This window comes from Acomys minous (genome assembly GCF_964271855.1).
Source record: "Acomys minous genome assembly, chromosome: 3".
NCBI lineage: Eukaryota > Metazoa > Chordata > Mammalia > Rodentia > Muridae > Acomys > Acomys minous.
In genome coordinates this window covers 16,554,901-16,581,022 of record NC_140485.1, presented here as the reverse complement: position 1 = coordinate 16,581,022, position 26,122 = coordinate 16,554,901, and the positions used below count along the sequence as shown (strand labels likewise).

The 26,122-nt window shown below is 37.1% G+C and overlaps 1 protein-coding gene across 4 annotated transcripts in view; it reads right to left on the bottom strand.

The window, feature by feature from the left end:
* The window catches only part of GPCPD1 (glycerophosphocholine phosphodiesterase 1), a 53,550-nt gene that overhangs the window by 14,536 nt on the left and 12,892 nt on the right, over positions 1-26,122 (bottom strand). For 2 of the 4 annotated variants that reach the window (XM_084776861.1, XM_084776862.1), the window contains exons 5-15: positions 19,371-19,446; positions 17,438-17,479; positions 14,626-14,749; positions 12,476-12,707; positions 9,711-9,873; positions 9,337-9,469; positions 7,734-7,788; positions 4,552-4,644; positions 3,267-3,287; positions 2,445-2,522; positions 1,723-1,762 (exon numbers count right to left, since the gene is read on the bottom strand). In XM_084776861.1, the coding sequence (XP_084632987.1) occupies positions 1,723-1,762; positions 2,445-2,522; positions 3,267-3,287; positions 4,552-4,644; positions 7,734-7,788; positions 9,337-9,469; positions 9,711-9,873; positions 12,476-12,707; positions 14,626-14,749; positions 17,438-17,479; positions 19,371-19,446 (1,057 nt within the window). The remainder of the gene's footprint in view (positions 1-1,722; positions 1,763-2,444; positions 2,523-3,266; positions 3,288-4,551; positions 4,645-7,733; positions 7,789-9,336; positions 9,470-9,710; positions 9,874-12,475; positions 12,708-14,625; positions 14,750-17,437; positions 17,480-19,370; positions 19,447-26,122) is intronic. The other 2 variants (XM_084776863.1, XM_084776864.1) reach the window with 2 other exon arrangements.

The following is a 26,122-nucleotide window of genomic DNA, read 5'->3' as shown; positions in this document are numbered from 1 at the left end:
TAGTAGTTGGAAGCAGCAATTCATCTTTCAGTGTAATTTGGAGATGCAGCAAACCAGCTCAGAAATTACAGGTAGAAGAAAAACTAAGGAGCTGGGCAGTGATGGTGCACACCTTTAATCCCAGCTCTTGGGAGGCAGAGGCAGGCAGTTCTCTTTGAGTTCCAGGACACTTTGGTCTATAAAGTGAATCCAGGACAGTCAAAGTGAACACAGAGAAACCCTGTCTCAAAAAACCAAAAAACCCCAAACAAGCAAACAAAAAACTAAAGGTTTTGGGCTGTAGCTCAGTTAGTAAAGAGCTAGCCTTGCTCGGATGAAACTCAGGAATGAATAAAACTGAGTGTGGCACATGCCTGTAATCCCACTCTTGGAAGACAGAGGCAGGAGGATAAAGAATTCAAAATTATCCTGGAATAGATGGTGAACTCAAGGTTAGTTTGAGCTACATGAAACTAACCTTAAAAGCAAACAAGAAAACTATAGCTAGTTTTGTTTACATAATCTTGTAATCGAGAAGCATAGAAGTTTTTTCTAAAAGAAAAAAATTACAGCCCACGTACATTACAAATTTGGTTTAAATCTAAAATTAGGTTTAAAAAATTACAGTTGAATAATAAAAGGTAAATATTAACCTTTTCTTTACAGTCATAAAATATCTACAAGCCTATGAAGCCACATTTTAAGGTAATTTTGGTGTCTGAAGCACCTCATAACCCTTCACAAGGCAGTCTCCACATGGTTTTCACAAAGTACATCACTGAGCACCTGCCCTTTGCAGAACACTGTGAAAGCCAGTCTCTGGGACTTTGAAACCACTGTCCTGCCTTTGAGGTAACATAGTCTAGCTAAAAATAGGGAGCACAAAAACGGGTTTTAAGAGGTACATAAATTATTAAGCCCTGTTGAAAAAGGAATGGAAAGTGGTACTAAACAGCGATATGGGAGGCAGGACATTCTGGGAGACAGTGAGGCATAAAGTTGTTATTAAGTAAGTAACCTGCCCCCAGGCACAGCTAAAGAGGACAGAACTGATTCAAGCCCCCGCACTGGAATCTGTACCTGAGAGGCACTCTACATTGTAATGATTAAGAATGTTTGGAGCTGGGCAGTGATGGTGCACGCCTTTAATCCCAGCACTTGGGAGCAGAGACAGGCGGATTGCTGTGAGTTCGAGGCCAGCCTGGTCTCCAAAGGGAGTCTAGGATAGCCAACGCTACACAGAGAAACCCTGTCTCTAAACAAACAAACAAACAAACAAACAAATAGAAAAAGAGAAAAGAAAGAAGAAAAAAAGAAGAATGTTTGGGAAAAACTAGACATAAAACTAAGGAGAGTAGTGAAATGCTTACTAGATATGTCACACCCCAGTTGAAAATCAATGTAAGGGCTAGAGAGACGGCTCAGTGGTTAAGAGCACTGACTGCTCTTCCAAAGGTCCTGAGTTCAATTCCCAGCAACCACATGGTGGCTCACAACCACTTATAATGAGATCTGATGCCCTCTTCTGGCCTGCAGGTTCTAATGCAGATAGAGTATACATTAAACAAATGAACAAATAGATCAATCAATCAATCAATGTAAGAGATTCACATATATAGGATTATACTCAGATGGATCAATACTATAGTCATTAAAATGACCAAAGATACATTAAAATAAACAGGGAATGGCTTATCTATGTCACTCATAAGACAAAAACAATGTTTCCAAACTGGCACATACGTTTCCGATCTTTGGTTTTCAGTGCAGTCACATGAGAAAGCTGGAAAACAAACACATAGAATGCAATTAGAAAAAAAATCATAGTTTATTAAAGCAATTAATTAAAGTAACTTGAAAAGCTAGCAAGCTAGAATAGACAAAATGTGGAACTACCAGTTTAATTATAAACATTAAGCATTATGTATACTTTCTACTATATATACAAGCACATAAAATCATGATCAAAATGACTAAGATGAAAAAAAAATACAAAAACCCCTAAGTTAGGAAGCTATTTGCACTTAGGTATTTATTAAGTACCTAATAGGGATGAAATAAGAAATCATAAAAAGGACTGGAGAGATGGTTCAGCAGTTAAGAGCACTGACTGTTCTTCCAGAGGTCCTGAGTTCAAGTCCTAGCAACCACATGATGGCTGACAACCATCTATAATGTGATCTGATGCCCTCTTCTGGCCTGTCGGTACATATACAGACAGAGCACTGTATACATAATAATAAATAAATAAACCTTTAAAAAAAAAGAAACCATGCAAAATAACACAGTAAATCAAAATATACCAAGGTCCTAGAATGTATAAAACTATCACCAGAAAGCTAAAACATACTCCATGCATGTTGAATGCACAATCATTCTTATGTGCAGAAAGTATTACAAAATCACACAAGTGTAATTCATACTAAAGCTGAAGGAAAATTAACATTTTGTGTCACAATTAATACCTTCAATAACTGGAGTTGGTCAAATGTTAATTCTTTTACTGGGATTTCAAACAATTCAACCCGATCAGCTTCAAATTTCTATTAGAAAAAAGAATGGGGGAAATCTGTTTCACTATTTCTCAATGTTTACACAACCCCATTTTACTGCATATGAGATTGCTCTTAGGTAGCCACCATGACTCCATCATGACCCCATGCAGAAAAGTCCTGCTAACTGAACGCTACAGGAGCTCCTGCTCCAGCCGCTTTACTGTCATTGTTGCTGTTGTCGTATTCTTTTTCCTTGTCCACCCAGAAGAGCCCACAGCCGTTCACATGCTAGGCAAGGCTCTCATCTCTGACTACCCCCCAGCTCCTGCTGCTGTTTTTACTGTAGGCATTCAGTGCCTGGAGGAAAAAAGCACTGATGATAAGCATGACGTCAGGCACCATTTTTACTGCATCCTCCATGCGGTATTCACTTTATCTGGCACTTACCCATGCCACATGCCTAGGAAATCAACATGCAAATACTAATAGCGATTTAATGCTGCAAATAAATTTCTATTTTTCTACGCCTTTTTATTATTTAAACGAATAAAAGTGGCAGCCATACCAAAGAAAATTCTATGAAAACATATCTGATTAATCTATAAGCAATATTTAAGAACCATAATCTAGCATGTATCCTCCACAAGCAATCTACATTTTAAAGCCATGTCAAATGTTATGCTGTCGGAAGTACCACTCTCTTAAGGAAATGAGTTAAGGTACCACCAATAAAACAACTCAACAGTAAAAGCCACTGCACAAATATATTTGCTCATGAATATTGGTACAAACCTGTGTATTCACAAATTTTTTCTGGAAGGACACACAAGAAACTATTAAGAGTAAGGGAATGTGATCAAGGAGCAGAGAGGGAGATTTGTCATTCATTTCATCTTCTGAACTACTTGCATTTTTTAATGGACATGGATGAACTGTTTTTTTACATGAAAATGCTAACTTAAAAAATAAACTCAAGTTAAAAATATATACTTTCATTTCACCATTAACTCATTTGGATTCAATTTCGCAGAAAGACAGTCTACTGAAAACAAGAAATAAATATACTCTTCAATAAGCTCTTTTAGAAAAAAAAAGCTAGTTTAGAAATAACATATTCTTGTAGCAAAAATGACCTTCACTATTGCTCCTTAGTTATTCCTTTGCACAGATGAATCCTCTTCTTTTGCCTTCTCGATAGTGCCTCACAACAACAGGACGACCCTTCTCGAGCTCAGTGCGTAAAGCCTGTCTGCTGAGCTAGTGTTCTATGACAGCAAACTGGCCCTAACTTAAACCAGCTCACTTGAAAATGATAACCAAAGTTTGTTTGTTTGTTTGTTTGTTTGTTTGTTTTTAATGCAAGAAGAACTTCCTAATTTAAGCTCCTTAGAAAACACTTGATTCATTTGTATATTCCAGGTCAGAGTATATAATATTGGCAATTATGTTTTTAAAACAATAATAATAAGCCTTAAATACCCTACATGCACTTTCAAATCCCACTGTGGACTCTCCCGTGATTCACACCTTCCTCTCAGTTCCTTCTGCCCCTCCTACCCCTTTGTCTCACTGCTCTGTAGTCCTCAAATTCTTGTACCCAAGACATGGACTGATGCTGAAGTTTAGCTCTAAACATTTTTTTCCTCGGCCACAGGCTTTCCTTTCTCTCATCTAACCTGCCTTGACTGAGGTCTTCTCCATACTGACTCCAAACCACTCCACTGTGGTACCTTGTAGCTTTGGCTAAATTGTGCCAGCTATTAATTTGAGATATGAAGCAGAAATAGACAGGGGTCTGGAATAAAAGATCCTCCTCTTCTGCCTCAATATTGTACAGGAAAGACCTTCATCAGTAACATCAAAAAGCAAATTTAGCAACACTGATGCCTGACTCTAGAAAATCATTACTCCTATCAAACTTACCTCTTAATACTATAAAGTCTTAAAAAGAATTGGAAGTAATTCACTTCTAAAAAATGAATTTATCAACTCTAACAATTAACTAAAACTGTAACAAACTTTCTTATTTTTAAACATTTTATGACAGTAACCATAAGATACAGGAATTTCAACATACCTTTTTCATGGTCAAACAGCAGGTGAGATCATGATATACCACAGGCACAAAGTCCTTTGAAAGATGGACATCAAATTCTACAAATGCTGCACCCTAACAGTAGAAAAGGAAGCAAGTGTTTTAAATAAGCAGATAACACATTTCAACACAGATCAGCTTTTTTTGTTTAGGGTAAAATTAACATTTTGTACAGAAAAACATAATTTTGTACAACAATATACAAAAAATGATAATTTTGCACATTAAAACATGTATGAATATATCACTTCAAATTTCTCCAAAATGGTTAGTTTCCTACAACTCTTTTGCAAAGGCCCAAGCTTGTCTTGATCCATTTGCAAACACCACAGCACCTCCAGTGAGGCAGCCTCAGGGCACTGCTCCTGCCACTGCTCTGAGCACAAATGGAACTGAGCAGGAGCACAGGGCTCCTCTATACTCCAGCTAAACAGCTGAGCCTCAGGAGAAAGGGAAAAGAGTGCACTGCAGAGCCGCTTCACTCTGATCCTGGGTTTTCCTTCACTGTACAGTTCAAAAGCTTTTCTTAAAAACTAATGCAATAGCCAGGCAGTGGTGGTGCACGCCTTTAATCCCAGCACTCGGGAGGCAGAGGCAGGTGGAGGTCACCTGGTCTTGAGGTCAGCCTGGTCTACAAAGGGTGTCCAAGATAGCCAAGGCTACACAGAGAAACCCTGTCTCAAAAAACCAAAAACCAAAACCAAAGCCAATCAACCAAACAACAACAAAAAATCCCCAAAACTATCACAATAGGACATTTGCTGGAGAATTGTGAGTCACTATGTAGGTGCAAGGAATTGAACCCAAGTCCTCTGAAGAGCAGCCAGTGCTGTTAAGCATGGCCTCATTTCTCCAGCACCTTTCCTGTTGATTTCCAAAGCAGAAAACATAGCTGGTTTTATGACTTTAATAAGAAGGTGTTACATCCTTTCAACAAGGGAATAACTAGATCATTTCCTCACAGTTCTACCTATTAAGTACTTGAAGTCACATCTTCCTGGTTACAATGTTTTATTTCATATAGTCATCCATTTGAAAGAAAGCTTTACTAAGAAGTAAATATTGCCTAGTTAGCAACCATGAACTAAAACTATGAACTATGGTCCAGTGTACACCTGGATCAGTATATCCTCTCAACTAAAAGGTAAAGCTACACACATTTAAATTTTTTTTTGAGACACAGTGTAGCCCTGTCTAGACATGAACTCACAGAGATCCTGCCCCTGACTCCCAAGTGCTTGGGAATAAAGGTGTTGCCATGCCTGACTCTCCAAATACTTTCAAATACTAAAATAATTGTTATAACCAATTTAAGATGCTATGAATTATGAAATTATATACTACTAGGAAAAAGAGGAAAACTGCTGCCAATTAAACCATGACTTGAGGTATTCTGACTTCAGAGAGACTAAAATATGTGCTACCTTAGAACAGATGTCCCTTATGCTACCTTAGAACAGATGTCCCTTCATTAAGTAATCAACAGTGGACTACCCTTACAAGTTGGGCCCAATGGCATAGGCTTATAATTTCAGCATAAATAAGATGAGGTCAATGTAGTTTAGTGTTCGAGGACTTGCCTAAGGTCCTGGATTCAATCTCTAGTACTAGAAAAAAAATTAATTCAACCTTATCTTCTTTGCTTTTTGAGACAAACTTATTTATACAGCTCAGGTTAACCTCAAATATATGGTAACCCTGCTGATTCCACTACCTAATTTCTCTGACTTAAGGCATGTGCCACCATACCTGGCTTGCTCTCCAACTCAAAAAGATCCTTCAACTTCTGCCTCCCAAATGCTTAGATTAAAGATATATGCCACTACCCCCAGTTTAAATTTTTTGGAAAGTGAAAGCCACTGTAAAAAACAGTGGGAAGGAAAATATTCACATGCCCTCGCATCCCCTATCCCAACTTAAGCTTATTGTTTGAGTCTCTCTGGTCAGGTGGTGGAAGCAAAACAAACTTTTAATACTTTATGACTGGATAAAAAAAAAAATTTAAAATGTTTTTTTTTAAATGCTTTTTTTTGTTGTGGTTGTTTTTGTTTTTTGAGACAGGGTTTCTCTGTTTGGCCTTGGCTGTCCTGGACTTGCTGTGTAGACCAGGCTGGCCTCGAACTCACAATGATCCTCCTGCCTCAGCTTTAATTTTTTTCGTTAAGATTTATTTATTTATTTTATATATATGAGTGCTCTCTATGTGCACATACACTTGTATGTCAGAAGAGAGTATCAGATCACATTATAGATGGTTGTGAGCTACCACATGGTCGCTGAAAATTGAACTCAGGCTGGAAAAGCTGACAGTGCTCTTAATCGCTTAGCCATCTGTCCATTCCCCTACTTTTACTTTCTTTTAGAGTACAAAATAATGTATTTCAACATATGTATTGATACATTTTTTAAAAGTGTAGCCAGATGATCATTTGGTGGGTAGAGGCACTTGGCACCAAGACCTGAGTTCAATCAGATCTCTCAAGGTGGGACAAGGGTGTCAATTGCCACATGTTGTCCTCTGACCTCCACATGGAGACAAGCGCCCTCGCCTCAGTAAATAATAAAATGCAATGAAGTGTTACATAAACCTACTTCCTTCTATTAGCATTATTTCTAAAGTAAAACCAATCATTAGAAACATTTTATCTCAAAAAAGGGGGGGGAGGTGGAAATAGGGAGTGGTAGCTTATACTTGTAATCACAGCACTTGGGGAACCACCAAGGTTCAAAGCCTGCCTTGCTTTTTCTGAAACGTGTGCGCGCGTGTGCATGTGTGTGCGCGCAGAATAGGGGTTGGAGAAAGTGGCTTAAAGCTCTTTTTCCCTTGTTGCTCTTTCAGGAGCCCAGCACTCACATGAAGGCTCTCAGACGTTTGTGACTGAAGCTGTAGGAGATCTGACACCGTCTGGCATCCAAGGAAACCAGACACATAAGCAGCACACTCACACACATGCAGGCAAAACACTCACACATAAAATATTTTTAAAAGGTTGGTTATTACTCTGATAGTTACATGTAAATCTTCATCACAAATCTAAACACAAACACAAAAGGATATTTTTTTGTCACTCACTTATAAACATTTTCAGAACAATAAGGAAAAGTGAAAGAGCTTTCGGTCTCTATCTCAATAATCTAAAGTTGTTTAAAGGAAGCGTACTTACATGACTGGCAGCATTTCTTAAAGAAGCAATAGTATTTTCCTGTACTTTAGCCAGCCTGAAATAGAGAAGAAATGTAGTCATAAGGAACATTGTGGTAAGCCAACTACATCACATCTTCAACATTAAAATCATGACTTACCTTCTATGTGGAGGCTAATTTTACTATAATCATAATATGATAGTGAACACACTTGGCTGGTATGTACAGTTATTTCATAAACACAAGCTCTGACTATTACTTACAATGATAGATGTATTCCACATCACAACACATAGTTTCCCTGTACTTGGACTTTTTTTCTTGGAAAGAAGTAAGGTGCCTAATTATGGAAAATAATCCTTTTCAAGGGCATGAAGAAACTGAGAGAAGAAACTTCCTAATAAAGGCTACAAATGACTTCATACTGGCAAAGTTGGGGAGCTAGGAATGACTGACACACCAACAGGGTAGATTTCATTAAGAAAAACAAAGAAAGGCACTAGAGGGATAGCTAATGGGAGTCCAGATTGCAGAAGAGATCCATCTGCCTCTGCCTCCTGAGTGCTGGGGTTAAAGGTGGCCGTGCCAGATTACTATTTCAATAGAAGCTAAGTCTCTCCTGAGATAATCTTCAAGCTTTCTTATCTAGTGTCTACATAATGAAAAAGACATTAAAAATTGAAAGCTGGGGGTGGGGGATTTTTGATGCAGAAAGCTTTTTGGCCTCTGTTATCACTTTTTAAAGATTTATTTATTTATAGTATTCTGCCTGCATGTAGGCCAGAAGAGGGCACCAGGTCTCATTATAGATGGTTAGGAGCCACCATGTAGTTTCCAGGAATTGAACTCAGGCTTTTGGAAGAGCAGCCAGTGCTCTTAATCTGGGAGCCTCTCTTGATTCTTACTCTTGTAAGTTGCTCTATCTGGCTCTCAAATTCCTCATTTATGGAAGGTTTTGGTCAAGATTAGCCTTAGTGATTCTTTCTTCTTTACATGGCCATGGTTCTAAGGAAGTGTATGTCCAAGTTCAGCCTACACTTTAGACACAAATGCCAGCCTAATCAAGTTGTGTTTCCCCATCAGTGTTGTTGTATTTCATTGCTAGAGGCTCTCTACTATAAAGTTCAATCCTACCTTTTAAAAAATTGTGTGTGTGCGTGCGCACGCGCAATGCTCATGGAATATGAAAGATGTCAGATCATCTAGAGCTGGAGTTACAGGTTGTGAGCCATCCAATGTGACAACTAGGAGCCAAACTCAGGTCCTTTAGAATAGCAGCAAGTGCTCTTAAAACAATGAACCATGTCTCTATTCCCCATATACTTTGTTAAGAGTGATTCTGGCCTGGCTGCGGTAGCACACCTTTAATCTCAGCACTTGGGTGGTAGAGGTAGGAGGATCTCTGTCAGTTCAAGGACAATCTGGTCTACAAAGACCAGAGAAACCCTGTCCTGAAAAACAAAACAAAAAGAAATAGTAATCCCTTCCCCTTATCATTTAATTTTATTTAATTCTATGGGTAGTAAAAAGGCATTTTCCTTTTGACATTTAATAGGTAAAATCCCATTAACTTTACCAAGCATGGGCTACTGAATGGTAATCCTACCCAAATATGCAACTTACCGGGCAGTTGTTGTTGAGTTCCCGGCTCCACGATGTCCAACATCCAATGGTATTCTTGGCTTCCAATACTTGGAAAATGAAGACTGCATAGAACAACTGTATCCTGGTAATGGCTTGATGATGATGAAGTCAACTTCCATAGGAAAAAAGGTGGGTCATGATTAAAAAACAACAACACTATAGGATCAAAAGCATCTGAATGGCTCTTAACCAGTTTGTTCGTCTCTATCAAACAGAAAATTCAGTAAATATGTTCGTTAAAGTGTTGCTGTACTATTAATAATGAAATCATTCACAAATATTCAGCTTAAAGTAATAAAAATTCTACCATAATCTTAGCTTAACTCTAAGGGCTTATCTTCTCCCCAACTTACCTCTGACCTTGCCTATAGTTTTTCTGGAATTTCTGCTCATGATGGGAAGAGTAAGGATTCCAGCGCTCCTCCCACTCTCGGCAATGGTAGATGACAGGAGGCACGCTGTGCCGACGTGTCCAGGAAGAGCATCACCCTGAACTACATGCTCACTGAGATCCTCCTAAAAAAAAAAATAAGGTTCAGAATATCCTTATTTTTATTTATAATTTTAAAACTTTTGTATGTGGGGAGATTGGACAGGTTTGGCATGCAGATGCTGCTACTTGCATGTAGAGGTCAGAGGACAACTTGGCAAAGTTGACTCTCGTTCTATCACATGAGTGTCAGGTAGTGAACGCAGGTCATTAGGCATAGCAGTAAGCACCCTTACCCACTGAGCCATGCATCTCATTAGAATTAAAGAATTAAAAAAAAATAAATTTAGTTCTTGTATGTACAGGGGTATATACAGGTGCCTGTGGAGACCAGAAGAGGAGGTCAGATACCCTGGAGCTGGAGTTATAGGAGGTAATGAGCTGTGCTACCTAGGTACTAGAAACTGAGCTCAGGGCATCCACAAAATTAGCCACTGAACCACCTTTCTGCGCTGTCCTGAAGTTTTAAATGTTAATTTTCAGCCACCCCCCTCCACTGTCCCTTGCCGGGGGAAAAAAAAACACCTTTAAAGTGAACTTGGAGTCCATGGAGGACAACTAATGAGAATGAAATCTAAGACTAGATGCTCAGTTGATAGGGTACTTGCCTAAGTACTCATGAAGCCCTGCGTTTGGTCCCCAACGCTGGACATGGCTCATGTCTACAATCCCAGCACTCAAGAAGTAAAAGCAGGAGGATTTGAACCAGTTCAAGACCACATTCAACTACACAGCAGTTCAAAGTTAGTCTAAGCTACAAGAAACCCCATCTCAAAGACAAATGCACACATGATACAGTGAAGCATGGTGACACGTATCTATAACCAGCACTTGGAAGGCCAAAGCAAGGAGTACATTTTAAGTGAGATCTTTTTTTGTTTTTAGTTTTTCAAGACAGAGTTTCTCTGTGTAGCTTTGGCTGTCCTGGACTCACTCTGTAGACCAGGCTGACCTCAAACTCCCAGTGATCTGCCTGCCTCTGCCTCCCTGACTACTGGGATTACAGGTGTGAGCCACCACTTTTATTGAGATCTTAAGGTAGGCACTAAAACTTAAAAAAAGGTAACCAATCAAAACTTTACACTATATTTTTACAATTCCCATCATCTTACAGTTAGAGCTTTAATTTTTTACAAAATATGAACACAAAGTAATTACATTACTCTTTATATCAAAAATGCCACTCACAGAAATATGTAATTCAAAAATTACAACACATGTAATTATATGTAACTAGTTTTACTATATTAATATGTTTAAATCTACCTTGAATTCTGTTGCTGTCAAGAACATGTGGCTAAGTATTACCACAGTCAAGGCATGCTCCCCTCCCTCAAGACAGAAGTCAGCAGAGGTGGCAAAGGAACTAGATGCTAAGGAAGCAGCACATGTAATCTACGGGCCACGTACACTGTATGAAGACAACAGGGAAGGCACCAAGTACTACTTGTCGGAAGCAAATGAGCTAACAATCTCTAGTGTAAGCATCATTAGGTCGGGACTTCAGTGGCAGAGACTCTTAAAAATCTGACATTGCATTTTATTAACTTTTTAGAAGCACGATGCCTTAACAGGTAAAGGCCTGCTGCGGCATGGTGTCTCGGTTACTTCTCTATTGTTGTTGTGATATACCATGATGCCCAAGTTTCTAAAGTAAAGCAACTTGGGGGCGGAAAGGGTTTATTTCATCTTACAACTTGTAGTTCATCATCCAGGCAAATCAGGGCAGGAATCAAGGCTAAAACCTGGAAGCAGAAACTGAGGTAGAGGCCACGTGTAAGCACTGCTCGCAAGCTTGCTCCTCACAGTTTTCTCAGCCTGCTTTATCACCCCTGCCCAGGGGATGGCACAATGAATGGGGCTCTCCACATCTTTCATTAATCAAGGAAGTACCCACAGACATGCCTACAGACCAAGTTTATGGAGGTATTTTTTTCTATTAGGATGCCTCTTCCCAGATATGTCTAAGTTTGTGTCAAGTTGGCCAAAAAAGAAAAAAGAAAAATCAAGCAGGTCATCTAGAAACCTGGGTTAAACCCCAGACCTCCACACAGAAGGGACCAAGTCCCTACGTGTCCTTGGACCTCCATGCACGCATGTGGCATACCCGTCTCACCAATCCACATACACACAATAAAATACAACCTTTTAACTTGCTGCCAAGTATTTATATTGTTATATAATCAATCTTACCATTATAGTGAATTGGCATAGTAACAGACACTCTTGAAACCAAGAATATAACTCAGTTGAGAGTGTCTGTCTGGCATGCATGAAGCCCTGGTCCCATCTGCTGCACCACAGAAACTGGGTCTAGCAGCCCATGCCTATAATTAAGGTCACCTTTGACTACATACTGAATTCAAGGCCAACATGAATGGTCTACACATGTCCTCCTTAGGAGAAAATACAGATTTCCACTATGAAAGAGATTCACTTTGGTCATCCATCAGGGGGGTCCACGGCTGCCTAGCCCTCTCTACTCAATCCATGGAAAGTGCTTTGGAAGATTTATATTACTCTATAGGCAAAGACATCTTGTCCTGGTTTAAAATATAATTATAGAGTACAATCTAATCATATACGAAAAAATGGTTCATGCCTGAATTCCCTGAAATAACTACTCACCTCAAAAAAGTCAAAGATTAGCTCCAGGTTATCTGGTTCCATTGTCTGTATGCTGTATTCTGTCCAACGATCAGGCTGCAAGCCGTACCCACAGTCTGGCTGTGAATGCCTGCACTTGAACTCATTGTCACTTATTAAGGATATCTCCAGGCTGTTGGACATTTTGTGGAGCATAGTGGGAGATACCTTATCGTCGTCATCTTCCTCCAGGCCCTCTAGTGTAAGCTTTACCCTGTATTGACAAGAGAAAATAATGAAACCCAGCAAGAAAAATTCATAGACTGTACATAAATACAAACTTAAAGTGTTTTAAAATAACCAAAAGTAGATTACCTACACTGCAAATTTATTTACTATACTACCAACTATTAATTACTTTTCCCTTTTTTGGGGGGTTTTTTGTTTTTTGTTTTGGTTTTTCGAGACAGTGTGGCCTTGGCTGTCCTGGAATCATTTTGTAGGCAGGCTGGCCTTGCACTTACAGAGAGCTGCCTGCCTCTATCTCTGGAGTGCTGGGAATAAAGGCAGGCGCCACCACTGCCTGGCTGATTTTCTTCATTTCTTAAATCCTAAGCACTTTAAAATAAAACACTACTTTTTAAATAATCTGTGACAAAGACTTAATTATGCATAGCAGACTACTTTAAAAAATTAAAGTCAAGGGCTGGAGAGATGGTTCAGCAGTTAAATGTACTGCCTGCTCTTCCAGAGGTCCTGAGTTTAATTCCCAGCAATCACATACTGGTTCACAATCATCAGATGCCCTCTTCTGGCTTGCAGGTGTACATGCAGGCAGAGGACTCACACATTAAATAAATAAATAAATAAATAAATAAATAAATAAATAAATAAAGGCAAACATAACAAATTCTCTCAATACAAAAGCTAATATAAAGGGTTTAAAGTGCTGCTCACTTTTCTTACATATTTAGGTAATTGTAATGAAACAATTAAGGACCTATTTGGTATACTATCATTATGAATTATATTTAAAAAATAATATCAATATCTCTAGTAACTGAAAATGGACTTTTCTACCCAGCCTTGACATTGTACCAGAAAAGCCTGATAATTGCATATCAAAACTTGAAATTCGCCAGGTGTGGTGGCACATGCACTCTAGAGGCAGAGGCAGGCAGATCTCTGTGAGTTCGAGGCTAGCCTGGTCTACAAAGAGAGTCCACGGCAGCCAAACTACAAGAAAACTCCTGTCTCCAAAAACAAAAAAAACCTACAACAACAACCAAAAAAGCAAACCAAAAAACTTGGAACTCTTGATTCCAAAATCACATGATTAATGTCCAGAGTCCAGCAGGAAGGCAGCTTACTCAGACTTATAGTGAATGGTATTACAGAAAAATGAATTTTAACTATTGTTGCAAAGCTTTTTCATCTATCCCTAAAACAGGGAGGAGGAGAAGAAAGCACCAGAAGGGAAGGAACAGGAACAGGGAGAGGGAGAGGGAGAGGGAGAGGGAGAGGAAAGGGTGGAAGCGGAAGGAAAGCAGCAAAGTCTGGAGCTGCCGGGGTAACTTTTACTTTTCAGTGTCAAAACAAATCCTAACAAAGTCTGGACTCTAAAGGCCAAGGATAGCAATCGTTTTCTGTTTATGCCATTTTCTTTTCTTTCTTCTTCTTCTTCTTCTCCTCCTCCTTCTTTTTTTTTTTTTTTGGTTTTTCGAAACAGGGTTTCTTTGTGTAGCCTTGACTGTCCTGGACTCACAGGCTGGCCTTGAACTCACAGAGATCTGCCTGCCTCTGCCTCCCAAGTGCTGGGATTAAAGACGCACGCCACCATGCCCAGCTTTTTTTTTTTTTTACCAGTTGTTTGTTTGTTGCTGCTGTTGTTGTTTTTTGGTTGCCATTTTCTTTTTACCACAAAATCACTTGTTTTATCACTTTTATAGCAATCCCTACAGTATGAAAGTTTAAGTGAAACTACAAAAATACACAAACCTAGAAACCACATATTTTAACAAGAATAAATTTTCCTAGTGAAAATTTAGAGGTTAAGCCCAATATAAATACGTGTAACAACAAATTGAGGGAGAAATACAGCTTATTATCTTAGAGGTTAAAACCACATATGCCAGAAATTTACAGTAATAGCAAAAATAAATGGCCTAAGTAATACAATCATATGCTCATACCTAAATCTAGATTTTTTAAACTTTTTCTTGGTAATTGAGACCGGTGGTTTCTCAGAATAATGCAGACGCAATCTTATTTCAGTCTGACATGTGAGCCATCCAGAATCCAGTGTTTCAACACCATCTAATGGGATAAATAGGAAGGATAATATAATTATACATTTTTCAGCAGTCTGGTTAAATCCAGAACATACTAACAATTCTAGTTCACATTCATATTCCAGTACTGACATGTAATACTTGTCCTTTCCCAACATTAAATGTAATTAATATATTACTGTAATTAAAGGTAATTTTAAATGTGTCACTGAAAAAGAACTTTCACTTGAAGTTAGGGAAACAAAGCTAAATAGCTACTAATAACCAGCTACTTAGAAACTCAAAAAAATTAAGTAAGTCTGTAAGAATTGTCACTGGAGCTGGAGAGATGGCTCAGTGGTTAAGAGCACTGGCTGCTCTTCCGGAGGACCTGCATTCAATTTCCAGCAACCACATGGCAGTGCACAATTCTAGGTACTCCAGTTCCGGGGGATCTGACACCCTCCCGCAGACATACATGCAAGCAAAAACAATCAATGCATATAAATAACAATATATTAAAAAAAAGAAAAAGATGGCTGGATACATGCCTTTAATCCCAGCACTCAGAAGGCAGATACAGAAATCTCTGTGAGTTTGAGGGCAGCCTGGTCTACAGAGTGAGTTCCTGGTCAGCCAGGACTAAAACAGAAACCCTGTCTTGAAAAACCAAAAAAAAAAAAAAAAAAAAAAAAAAAAAAAAAAAAAGGAAGGGAAAACAATAATAACAACAACAACAAAACCAATGCCATTATAGGCCAGGCATGGCAGTACACAATGTAGATCCCAGGACTAAAGAGACAGAGGCAGGTAGGGTTCTATTAGTTTCATGCCAGTCAAAGCTACAAAGTGAGAGAACTTGTCTCAAACAAACAAACAATAAAAAAGCACTGTCATGGGGCATAGCATGCACTCCATCCCAGCACTCAGGAGACATAGATCCTCCTGATCTCTGAGTTTAAGGCCAGCCTGGTATAAAAGCAAAAAACAAAACAAAACAAAACAAAAACCCTGCAAAATTTCATCTAAGATACCCAACTAAAACTAGGTGTGGGACCAGTATTGAAGATTTAAGAAATGGAAGGCCCAAACTGAGTCAGCTCTGATGCTCACACTAATGTGTGCCTCCACAACAAATGGTGTAATAACATGCAGTTAGCTAACTTGAAGTTACCTAATAAAAGCAATAATTTTTTCATAAATAGCAATGGTGGTATTTTCAGCCTAAGTTTTTAAATCAACAGAGCTTAAATGGAAAGGCTTCTCTCTTGAGGTATAACTTAATGTCTTAAAATCATCAAATTTCAAATATTATCTAAAGAGTGCATAAAGTCAAAGAAATGCTTTTTCATCCTGAAAACTAACTAAAACTAATTTAATATGACATTGGGAAGTGAAAAAGTTAGAGACAAAGACAGGAATGCTACAATTATAACCATAAAAGTAACCAACATGACAGATACTATGTCATAAGTTACAGCTAAAGAAAAAGAGATTCTCTGGGGGCTGGAGAGGGCATATCTGCTCTCACAGAAGACCTCAGTTCAAATCCCAGCACTCACAGCAGATAGGTTACAACTACCTATAACTCCAACTTGAGGGAATGTGCCACACTCTTCTAGACTCTATGAACATCTGCACTCAGGTGCAAAACCACACACATAATTAAGGATAAAATAATCTTAATAGCAAGTGGTAATGTGGAGGCAGGCAGAATTCTGAATTCCGGCCAACCAAGGCTAAATAGTGAAACCCTGTCTTAAAATTTTTTAATCTAAAAAAAAACAAAAAACCAGAAAACAACAAACAAACTGACCAACTAAAAACGCCAACAAAAACATTCTCTATAAATCTCTTAAAAAATAATAGTATGTTTTCTTTTGTAAATAATAGGACAAGACTTTTAAAAAATAAGCATTAAAGCTATTCAAGCATTTTAGACTGTATTATTTTATAGTATAACACTTCCTACCATATGAAATAACAGGGAATGGTTCGAGTCCTTTTCAAATACTGCCATAGCAAAAACACTGCCTCTGTGTTCAATGCATATAGTAAATTGTCGCCAAAACCATTCTTGCCAGGAAAGCACACTGGTCATCAAAAATGCATCTCTGGTTCAGAGTAAGGCCAAAGGCACATCCTCTACCTCATCCCACTTCTTTCTGACCCTAAGGTTTAGCACCCAGGATGAGACAAGGCAGTACTGTAGTCTGTCATTCTGTGAGATATCCAACCACTGGAGGAAGGTTTGAATTTTGAGGATAAAGTACTTACCAGAGCAGAAAGGTATAAAAATAATTAACATTTTAAACACATTTTGAAGACAAGGAATTTTCAACTTTACAATAAATAGTTTTTGAGGAGGCAGTCAGAATTACTAGAACATTCTGGTTGTCCAGATTTATTGTAAAAATATTATTTAAACATACAAAGTACACAAAAGCCTACAAGGAACATCATATATACCATGTGTAATCAAATCAGAGTGATTAGCATATCCACCTCCTCTCTAGATACATGTCTTTATAGTTATATAAACTCATACATTTAAAATGATCAAACACTAAGTGCAAAAGTTTGAGGCTATTTATCATTTAACAAAATATCCTTGTCTCTGTTTTCAACATTGCAGTGATGGTGTTGTTTCAGTGTGTCACAGATTTCCAATGAGATATTAAGGTAAGAGGTTAATCATATCAAACATTTTCAAAATTCAGGGAATGTCACTTACTGTGGATTCCAAATTGTCCATCATCAATAATGATTTCACTTTCTAGAATTCAAGAAAAATAAAAGGCCTAGTTAAAAACCCATGATGTGTACAGAATGAATGAACAACTGAGAATTTACTTTAAGTATTGCATAAAATGGTACATCCATAACATAAAGCAGCCTAAAGTGAATAAGCATGTTTATTGCAGCCCTAGAGAAAGTATTTATTCGCTTTCAGGAGACTAGCAAGCAGAGTGGTCCTACAGACTTGAGTGACTGTTCACAAAGACAAAGAAGGTCTGGGAAGGTGCCCTGGATGACTGGGGAGCTCAGCACCCACCATGCATGAGCCTAGCGAGCTGCTAGACAAGAATTCCTTGCTTATGTCTCAAACCAACAGTCTTGGCACAATTAAGATGCTTATTCTTAAGTGGTGCACATCCAGAACTTGGCTAAAGTGTGAATCTCCTCAAACCTCAACATTCCTTCAGCCAGCCAAAAGCTTTATAAACAGCATACACTTACCTGTGTGTACAGAGCTGTCGAGACCTACCAAGGCTAAGTACTAACACAGTCCTTTGCTAGTATTTCAAGATCATGAAAAGAGCTGTAAAGCTGTGTCTACTAAAACATGAGATATGGTTCCTTTCTTAGTGCTCTTCCCAGCTTACTTTAAGCAAACCTGAAGTATCTGTCAAAGTAAGTGGGGTGTTTCCTAAAGATTGTCCAGCAGACTGCACATCACCTTTAAGCTTACATCACCTTCCCCCAAAGCAGAATGTAAATTTCTACAAGAACAGAAATAAAATCATTCCACTTCTCACAAAACAAAAAATATATTTAATTTCAATATGCAACCGAATGCAAACTGTTTTATAATACTTAATTCTCACTAAGCTCCGACTCCAGTATGAGACCACTGTAATGTTAAAGATGCTGCCTTAAAAACTATCAAAAAATATATTAAAACATGTAAAAAGAAAACTCAAAGGAAGATGGAATGAGACCTCTGTTTAAACAAAATGTGTCCTTTAAAGAGGGCAAAACAGAAACTCCCACTTCCTAATCTAAACTACAAAATCCACAACCTCAATTTTGATTGTAGGAACTAAAACATGTAATTCTCAGATTCAATTCACAAATACAAGTGAGTAGTTTCATGTATGTAAAATGAGCTTCAAGATCTATTTTCAGCACAGAATAGTGAACTAAAAAACACTTGTATGAAGATAAATGCCATCTTGGGCACAGAAAATTGAATTTTAAAAACTGATATAAATAACAGCACAGCCAAGAGGGGATTTAAAAGACTTAGAGAAATACATGTAAACTATAACAAAGAAATTTAAATTCATTGGTTTAATTATTTAATAGTATTTAAAAAAATATAACTTTACTTGCATTCAAAACTGAACTTGTGAAAGTTTTTGTTTTGGATCAACCAATTCTTTTTTGGGGGGCGCTTGAGACGGGGTTTCTCTGTGTAGCTCTGGCTGTCCTGGAACTCGCACTGTAGACCAGGCTGGCCTTGACCTCACAGAGATGCCTCTGCTTCCCAAGTGCTGGGATTAAAGGCAATCACCACCCAGCTAACTAATTCTTAAAATGCTCTCTAAACATGAGCAAGAAATCTAAATAAAGCCATGGATCCTCAGTCAGGAAGAACGTTATTACCTTTCCAACAACTCCAGATTAAAATAAGTCTCATAATAATCTAAACCCCCCGCCAAATAAAAATAAGTAAACAAGCATTTCTAATAGTTTATAAAGAAAGGCCATAAAAATGTTTAGTTTTGAAAGTAAGATCCATGAAATGTTAAGTGAAATCTGTAGTACTGACAATGCATTGATTTTAAACTTCAGAATCAAAATGCATGAAGTCCCTAAGCCACTGTGCAGCACATTAGTAACTTTATGCATACGCCTCAAACAGATGCAGTTAATGCCCATACCTAAAGGGGTTATTGATCGTGGTTGTAGATGAGTCTCCCACTTGTGAACTATGACTTGACATGGACCACCGATAGTCTGCAATTTAAAAGTTAAACGTCTGCAATAATTTCTTATATCTTATTTTCTACCCATGATTGCATTAGATGTTTGTGGCCTAAGACTTACACTAAATATGAGATGAAGAAACAAGAAATTTATCTTGCTAGTTATTCAATACTATATGTCCCAAATCAGGCATGTACCCAGGTCACAAAACATGATGAAATACTATAATGAGTTAAAGCAATAAATAAAAAGAACTGAGATGAACTGGCACACAAAACTTTCTTAAAACCATCTGCAAATTTATCTACAATATTTTGTGGTTTGGGTTTTTTTTTTCCCTAAGAAAAATTAACTTTGCACCAATACTAATTCTATTGTAAGCTAAAGTTAACACCAATTATACTTTCTTTGGTGTGTCAAAGGGGTATTTCTAAACATTTCCCTGCTCTACTTAAAAAAGACTGCGTGTTTAGAAAACAGTCTAAACAGGCCAGTGAGAGCAGGGATGGCAAGAGCAAATACCACAAGATCACTTTGCACACATTACTGCAGGAAGCTAGGAGTATAACAAAGACCTCTGCTTTATATTATTATTTTATTTTATTAAATATATATTATTATATACTATATTATATATAGTACAGTAGCCATGCTTGCAAAGATCACAAGAAATCTTAGAAGATTATGTACATGAACTGCTAAGTTTGAAAAAGAAATGATTGTGATAAATGGGAAACCAAAATAACATTAAGTTTGGATTTTATGCTTTCATATCGAAAATTCATAGCATAACAATTTCTAGTGCTGTTATCATGTTTTCTTAACTAGAGAAGAAAATTATGTGCTGCTTGCCCACACTCAATTTTAGGACAAGAATGAACCAATCTCAAGGCCCTCTGATCAAACACAAGACAGACTAAAGAAAGTTATACACTTAAAATTATGTGTCAAAATAAATCTTCAACCTTACAGGATAAAATTATTTTATGTATTCTTTAATAATTTTAACAAAATCCAGAGAAACAAATGAAATATAAAAATTACCTACTATTGTACTATTTCAGGATTATCACTACCAACATAAATCTTTGAACTTGTAGAATATAAACTTCTCTGTGTATATTATACACCCTTAAATGGCTCTTCCAAAAGAGTGTTCCACAAATCTTACTTGATTCAATTGTTATTTGATTTTTTTAAGGGTGCCAAATGATAAGTATCCAACAAAACAGGTATTTATAACCAACATAATTCCAGCACTTAAAACAAACAGGTTAAATTATTTTCTAAAATTTATAAACAGTTTAAAAACTACACCAGCACTGGAGGTTTATTCAAATCACGAAATCTGAGATACTTTTAAAAAATGTTTTTTTCTCAATACCTCCTTGTCATTCTATTGATCATCTTGAAATATGGTGAATATTATAATTTCTAATACACTAAAATATTACATATAATTCTACATAGTCTGCTATATGATTAAAGCTGTTCTCTCTAACATTTTTTCATTTATCGCAATTGTGTGTGCACATGCACATGCACAGACACACTTCCATCTATTACTTATTTCAATCCTCAAATAAGTAAATGTATACATTAAAGACAGGCATGTCTCTTATCAATGAAAGCACAGAATGAACTACATAAACCTTCTCTCGTTCATCCCACCTTTCTCTAACATCCTTTTCCTATCTCTTGGCAGCCAAACTGTCTTTTCTTCAAAGATGGTTTGGACTTTTATTCTCAATAATGGTCAGTAACTAAATGTGAACTAAAGAATGCCACAAATATAACTCAACAGTGATAAAAATTAAAGGGAGAAAGGGGGGGTTTATTTTGCTTTGGTTTAGTTCCAGTGTCAAGACAACTCTACAGTGATGACTAGAGTATCTATCATCACCTTAGGAGTCCTGTGAATTTTATATCTAATAGGAAACCTATTGTATCAATAATTTTAGTAGCTTTATCAATTACAGCAACAAACCCATTACTCACACAATAAAACTGCCCAGACTTGAATAGTGAGGAATAATCCAAAGGGTCAGTTTAATAGATGAATTCTACAAGCATCTCACTATAGATACAAGTTAGCTGGTACACAAAGTGTATAAGTGTAAAAACAAAACCAAAAACAAACAACACACGTTCAATCTCAACACTCAGGAGGCAAAGGCAGATAGATCTCTAGTTGGGGCCAGTCTACACAGCAAATTCCAGGCCAGTCAAGGCTAAGAAGTAAGATCGGTCTCAAAAAAACAAGCACCCTAGTATTCAAATAAGTATACTGATTTTCTAAGCTGTTGACCATGACTTTTACATTAGAAAGAGATCTTCAATTTAAATTTCACTGATGGTCTTTTTTAAAAAGGCTAAAACATTGTGAAATTTAAACTCAGTAAGGATTCAAAAAATTGTAATCCTTTATGCCTATATGCTAATTAACATGCTAAATATAATCATTTATTCTTTAAAATTTTGAGAAGAACAGTTCCAGATTGTAAATGCTGTGATAACTTTAAGGTTTTGGAATAAAGTAGAAGGTTATCTTTGGAAAAAGTAACAAACATTGTATATTAACAGTAAATACCTAGAAAGTTACTTCAGAATATAATATATAAAATCATATGACTATGGGACTATCTCTAAACATATATCACTAAAAAAAAATACACTAACTTCTGAAAGGACATACTTATTACCTTCTTTTTTTTTAAAAATACTTTTAATTATATGCAGGTGTGTCTGCATGTGGGCATGCCATGCAGATACCCTTGAAAGCCAGAAGCATCAGATCCCAAGTTGTGCCCATGGTTGTCAGCCACTCCTGAGTGCTGGGAACTAAACTCAGGTCCTTAGGAAGAGTGCCCTTAAGCACTGAGCCATCTCTCCAAGCCCTCTTTTCTTAAATAGCTGGGTATCACTCAACTACATCAAGCATCAGGAAAAGTAAAAGAACAACATGTAAATGTGTTTAGTTTTTGAGTGTTTTGTTGTTGTTGTTTATTTGTTTTGTTTTTTGTTTGTTTTTTGAGATAAGGTTTCTCTGTGTATTAGCCCTGGCTGTCCTAAAACTCAAGGCTAGGCCTTGACAGAGATCCACCTCCCAAGTGCTGGAATTAAAGGTATGCGCCACCATACCCAGCTTTGGTTTGTGTTTTTAATACATCAGCATGCAAAATTGTGAGTCAGGTAAAGGCACTGTTTGCAGACAAGCTTTAAAATTTAATTTTTACTGATTGCTTTCTTCCTACATTTAAAAAAACAATCTGCATGTATGAGGACAAGATTTTTTTTTACTCTATAATAACAAACACAATATTATTTTTGAAACATTTCTAATTAGTCCAATAAGGAAATGGTCATCCCAACATGGTTTAAATAAAGAAAGATAGATCAAGTTAACCCCAAAGCCATTTGGCATCTAAAAAAAAATTATTGCATCAAGAAGCCACTATAGAAAATGTTAGCCTAGGCTATTGTAAACAATTATCTCTTACCTGACTCACTTGTTAAAACATTTTTAAAAAATAAGAGAGATGAAGATCAAAATAAGAGTTAATAATGAATTAAATTATGAGTGAGTGTTAGCATTATAAAAAGTGTGACGCTGGTCAGGTGTAATGGCACATGCCTTTAATCCCAGCACTGGGGAGGCAGAGGCAGGCAGATCATTGTGAGTTAGAGGCCAGCCTGGTTTAAGTGTGATACTTTTAAAACATAATGGTCTGTTTTCACAAAATGAGGAAACTTTTCAAAAAGTATAATCAAAAATTGGGTAACATTTCATTCTAAAAAAAAATCCTTTAATTCCTTACATTTAAATTTTAATTCCTCAAAAAAGTAGTTTATGGCGGCTGGACAGATGGCTCAAGAGTTAAGAAACTGGCTCCTCTCCCAGAGGACCCAGGGTTTGGTTTCCAGCATCCACACAGTGGCTCACAGATGTATACTCCAGTCCCAACTGTGATGTCCTCTTCTGATCTCTGGGACACCAGGCACACACATAAGGTGCACAACATACAGACATGCAGGTAAAATATTCATAAATGAAATAAAAGCGTATTTAGTGAAGATGTGAAATCAGTAGACTCTCTGTGAACCCACAATGAGTTTCCATTCCAAGGATGTCCATCAACTTTGTTTGCTATATTTAAATAAATGGAACAGGGGCTGGAGAGATGGCTCAGAGGTTAAAGGCACTGAATCCAAAGGTCCTGAATTCAATACCCAGCAACCACATGGTGGCTCACAACCATCTATAATGTGATCTGATGCCCTCTTCTGGCATATAGATGGAGCACTCATAAAATAAATTTAAAAATCTTAAATAAATAAATAAATAAATGGAATAGTTGCTATCTGTAAAATTAGTAAAATGTAGCATATTAACATCTTACTCTTTGCTGGGCATGGTGGCGCACGCCTTTAATCCCAGCACTCGGGAGGCAAAGGCAGGTAGATTGCTGTGAGTTCGAGGCCAGCCTGGTCTACAAAGTGAGTCCAGGACAGCCAGAGATACACAGAGAAGCCCTGTCTCAAAAAAAACAAAAACAAAAACATAAAACAAAACAGAAACCATCTTACTCTAACTTTACAAAGTCTACAGGAACACACAGCTTTGAGAAACTGAAAAAAGAGAGCTTACAATCCCTTCCCTTCCTCATGCTCCACAGACTGACAATGTTGCCAGGGATAGACTTCAGTGGTCTAGATATTGGCAAGTTGCTCATTCTCCGATAAATAACCCTTTGCCCATGCTCCTATAAGTAACTCCAACTAAACTCACTGGCACACAAATGCAGGTACACAAGTATATGTATATACACACACTAAGATAAAAGGAAAATTGAAAAACTAAAAAAATAAAAACAAAAACAAAAAAAGAACAACGGACTTTACAACTCTACCAAACTAAAAAAGAACATGTCAAGGAGAAGCAAAGTATGGAAAAAACATGAATTGTGACACTGTTTACAATAAAGTTTAGTAAACGAGTAAGATCCAAACCTTCATCTTATAAAGCTGGCGTCTAAGATAAAGAGCCATCATAAGCTCAGCTACTGAATCTCTGTAGCTGCCTAGCTAGACCTCCCAAAACTTTTGCCCTGTGACTCTTTACCACTGTCTTCAGCTTTCCTATCAACCCTAATATTCACAAGGTATGGAGCCCACTCATTTGTATACTTTCATGATTCAAGATTCCTTACATGTGTCTATCATTTGGCAATACACCATTAAGACAAAGTTTCATAATAGTTATAAGTAAAGATGTTTCATTTTAAAAGTGCTACCAACTTTTAGAAGTGTCATTTTAAGCTGGCATGATGGGGAAAGGATGTAGCCATATATGCATGGGACTTTATGTAGCTATTTACTCTAGTCCATGAAAAACATACTTACCAGGGCAGCCCCTGCATCACACGGTACATGTGTACACGATACAGAGCAAGCACCTACTTAAAGAAACACACTCACCAACATATACTGTAAACTTTTGCAAGTATTACAAGGGAAATCTGTTACTGTCCGGCACATTTCCTGCCAATTTTCCAAGAGGAATCAGTGGGCTGATCTGCTGCTTTTGGTTTTATTTTTCGTGAAAATAACACTACAGGTTGGCTTACTGTGGCCTGTGTTGACAATAGTTTTATGTAACTATGTCCAAAGGACTCACTGACTTTTATTTTCCATATCCTTTCCAAATAAAATTTAACTTCCCATTACACAAAGTTTCTGTACACCGGGACTCAGACTTCTAATGCCATGAGTGCCATGATTTTTTTTAATCCATATGTTGCTCAATTTGAACTGGAGGACTTGACCATGAGGTACAACCCATAACCAAATAAACAGAGGCCATTTGTTGTTAGACTATTGTCAAGATAAGCCAACACAATGATCACCAGAATGTAATTTAAGTTCAATTACTGAGTATTTACACAATATTCTTGGAATAAAAAAAAGTAATAGGTGCAAAAGACAGCTGGAGTGGATTTGTCAGTTTTTATGATAGCTAAGAGAGTGAGATAACAGTGGTTGCTAGTATTTTTTGTATATAACAAAAGTAGTCTATAATTCCCAAGGAAAATACATTTTTCCAAAGGCCTACTCCATGTTTTGTTTCCAACACCCTTGCTAAATCCTTGTTCATATGCACAAGTGTGGCAAAGGTAAAAATCCTTTCACTAGAACAAATGAGGTCTGTAAACTAAGGAAACTAGTTAATATTTTCTTTCTCTGAAATGAAAACAATCCCAAAATAATAAGCTGTGGACAGGCATATTGAGAACTAATACATGCTCAAGGCTTTCAGAGAAGATCCTACCTGATCAGCATCAGCTATAAGAAGCTCCAAAAAGAATCACTTTTTTTGATTGGCGTTAAGTAAATGCAACCACTAAGAGACAGATGACTGCCATGAAATAATTTCTAAAAATAGTAACTTGCTTAAAGCTAGCTAACATACTTCTTTAAATGTATTTATACAATATTTAAAACTAATTTTAAAAGCCTGCAATTGGTACCTAGTTTACAAAGTTACAGAAAATGTATACATTAGATAACATCGGTTAAAACATTGTAGAACATACTTACTATTTATTAGTCTTTCAAAAATCCCATCACAGATAATGCCCGTCTGTGAAGTAGGTACTTACTTGGGTTTTTTGTACTAAAATGTTATTGAGAGTTCTATTCCATATTT